Here is a 3,323-nt window from a genome sequence, read left to right on the forward strand (position 1 = left end):
CTAGCTCCTAAAGCATCCACTGGGAAAGGTAGATGGTAGAAGGTAGAGGGAGGAAATATTGGAATGAAGGGCTGGAGCCATGGCTCCTTCCAAAGGTGAGCTGGCTGAAGAAAAGCAGCAAGCTCCCACCAAGAGAAGGAGCCTGGGGGAGAGGTGGCAGAAAATCCCCAAGTGCTGTCACTTTTCTTGCCTTCCCCAGTTCCACAGCCCCCCCCAAGCTGGCTGAAATGGCTATGCTAGGCACATCTCCTCCAGGACACTGTGCGGTGACTCATCCTCCTGAGACAGACAAGGGTGACGCAGAAACATCAGGAAGGGCAGGCAGGGTGGGCGAGAAGGGATCAGAGTCAGGGGAAACACAGACACATGGGGGTTGAGGGAAGAGAAGCTGATGTGATCCCAAGGCTGGAGTGCTGTAAGCCCTCAGCTGAGGGGTGCCCGCAGGCCCCATGACACCACTCCCAACACCCACAGTGGCAAGGAGAGGTGGAGGCCAAGTCCATCACCAACTGGAAGTTAAAGCTCTGAACTGGGGGAGCAGGTGTGCAGCTTCGGAACCCATGGGCAAGAATCACGAAGCTGGAGCAGGATGCAGAGGAACCCTAACTTCCAGGGATAGGTAGTGTGGATGCTTGGTCCACGCCTTTTAGAGTGGAGAAGACAGTAAGACATTGGTACCAGCCTGCCTGGGGAAGGGAAGACAGACTTCTGAGTGATGAGTCACTAGGGTCTAGTAATGAGGGGACACACACACATGCATCTCTGTGTGTGTGTGTGTGTGTGTGTGTGTTTAAGGGAGTGAAGGCAACCTAGACTAGTGGGGTGATCTCAAGTTTCATTCCACCATTTCTCCCCTTATAGAGTTAACCTCCCTCATCCCCCCATTCCTCCCCCTCCTCAGAGCTAGCTCAAGCCAGCTTGCTTGTCACTGCAGAGTCCTGATGACTCATCTCCCTGCACCAAGGCTCAGCAGTAGCATAGCAGAGAGGGGACAAGCAGCGATGTGTAGAGAGGGGTGTGGCAGATAGCAGGGGGAACTAATAGATGCCCTCCAAGCCAGCCCCAGGACCCCACAGCTGTTGGTTCCTGAGCAACAGAGGGGTGTGTGTATGTGTGTCCATGTTTTTAAAAGTGAGGATTAGGCAGAGCTGGGAAGGCTGCTCAGTCATTAAGGTATCTGTCATGTAAGCATGATGACCTGAGTTCAGATCCCCAGCAACCACATAGAAGGCTGGCATGGAGGTGTGGGTCTGTAATCCAAATGTTTGTGAGGCAGGAGTTGAGACAGAAAGATCCCTGGAGGTCAGTGGCCAACCAGCCAGGCTGAATGGGTAAACTCCAAGTTCAATGGTTAAACTGTCTGAAAAAATAAAGGTAGAGAATGATTGAGGAAGATACCCAATTTCAACCTTTGGCCTTTACGTACATATGTGTGTACACACACCCCTCACATTACACACAAGAACACATAGACAGGCAAAGTAGGGACCAGGGTCCCAGGCTCCAAGAGAGAAAGACAGACAGACACAGAGAGAAGCAGATATGAAATCAAGGAAGAACAGGCTTCTCTACCATGAACCACTCACCAATTCTCTAAACAATCCTTACCATCAAGAGAACCACTAAGTCAAAGGCGATTGGGCCAGGACAGGACAGACACCTTGGGTCTTAGGAAGAGGACACAGCTTAGAAGGAAAGAGGGCAAAGCTGGCACAAGTAGAAGATGGGCCCACCCACCTCCTGTTCCAGGGGTTCAGGACCCAGGGCAGTTAGACAGCAGGGCGTGATGGGGGCCAGACACCACAGGGAGGGGGGCCCACTCGTTGACAGGCGGGGTGTCCGGGGGAGAGGGAATCCCCTCGGCCACAGTATTCCTCTTCCTCCTCACTGTCCCGGGCTCATACCTCCTGCAGCAGGTGAGCCTGCTCAATGGCCTTAAGCACACTATTCTTGAAGGTGTCCTGGATGTTCCTACCCATCAAAAACTCATCCAGGATATAGTAGGCTTTCTCAAAGTTAAAGATGATGTCCATTTCACACACGCTGACATAGTACTTGTCCAAGAGCTCTAGGTATCGATGGATCCACTCCATTGTGATCAGGTCATTGTCTTGACTTTCTATGGAGCAGCAGAAATAGAGATTGGCGTACCTCTTATAGATGACTTTGAGGTCCCTCCACTCCAGGAAGCTGCACATCTTGGGCTTTCGAGCCAGGATGAGTTCCAGGACCATTTTCTTCCTCTCCTTGTCTGAGGTGGCCAGGTACCATTTTTGCAGCCAAAGTTTCCCCTGCCGGCTGAACAGTAGGCTGAACAGTAGCATGAATTGCATCGTTCTGCAGCCTAGTACGTCCCTCTCTTCTATGATTTATATTTTTTTAAATATATTTTCTGTGTCTTTGAGTTTGACTTCCTTCTTCTATCCTTATTATTCTTAGGTTTGGTCTTTTTATGGTATCCCACATTTCCTTCATGTTTTGTGGTAATGATCTGTTGGATTTAACATTTTGTTTGACGAATGAATCTATTTCATTTCCAGAATTCCCTTAGTTTGTGTGTGTGTGTGTGTGTGTGTGTGTTTTAATTGCCTCTATTTCAGATTTTATGTCTGGAATCATTTCCTTCACTTGTTTGATTGCTTTTTCTTGGTTTTCTTTAAAGGATTTGGCGATTTCTTCCACTTTTTTGTTGTCTTTCCCTCCATTTCTTTAAGGGCCTGAATCATCATCATAAAGTTTTTTTTGGTTGTCTACTTACACTTTCTCTGTGTTGGGATGTTCATGTCTTGCTGTTGTAGCACCACTAGTCTCTAGTGGTGGTGTATTGCTCTTTATATTGTTGTGTGTACTCTAATCTTGTTGTCTGTACATCTCTTCCTTCATTCAGTACAGATGGAGCTTGTGCTTCAGGGGTTCTCTCTTTCTCCAACTGATATAGTTGGGAGCTGTGACTCCATTGACTACTCCTTCCAGCACACGTAGAGCAGAGCTTCCGGTGAACGCTCCTCCTGATGGAAGTGGCCCAATTCTCAGGTGGTCACTCCTTGAGGTCCAGGTAGGGCTATCGTTCCGGTGGACGTGTCTCCTGTTGGAGGTGTAGGTGGGGTTGAGGGTCCAGTGGATCCTGTAGCAGTGGGGTTTCTCCAACCAAGAAATGGCATTGGATGCTGCCTGGGACACAGGTGCTCTTCCCCAGAGGAACTTTTTGTGATAGCATTTAAGCTACTGCTGGAAACTACTGCTGTTGACTCACTCCATCACTTCTTTCTCCTAGGCCTGAGACTGGGGCCTCCCTCTGTCACCACTCCTGGGTCTGAGGCTCA

The 3,323-nt window shown here is 49.4% G+C and overlaps 1 protein-coding gene across 1 annotated transcript; it reads right to left on the reverse strand.

The window, feature by feature from the left end:
• Positions 1-231: 231 nt before the first annotated feature.
• On the reverse strand, positions 232-2,333 carry LOC127217120 (AP-1 complex subunit sigma-1A-like). The gene is made up of 2 exons (XM_051177956.1): positions 1,905-2,333; positions 232-279 (listed from the first exon to the last, which is right to left on the reverse strand). Exons 1-2 carry the CDS (start codon positions 2,331-2,333, stop codon positions 232-234), a joined length of 477 nt encoding a protein of 158 aa, XP_051033913.1.
• Between the last annotated feature and the right edge of the window lie 990 nt (positions 2,334-3,323).

Source organism: Phodopus roborovskii, unplaced genomic scaffold (genome assembly GCF_943737965.1).
Source record: "Phodopus roborovskii unplaced genomic scaffold, PHOROB, whole genome shotgun sequence".
Classification (NCBI taxonomy): Eukaryota; Metazoa; Chordata; class Mammalia; order Rodentia; family Cricetidae; genus Phodopus; species Phodopus roborovskii.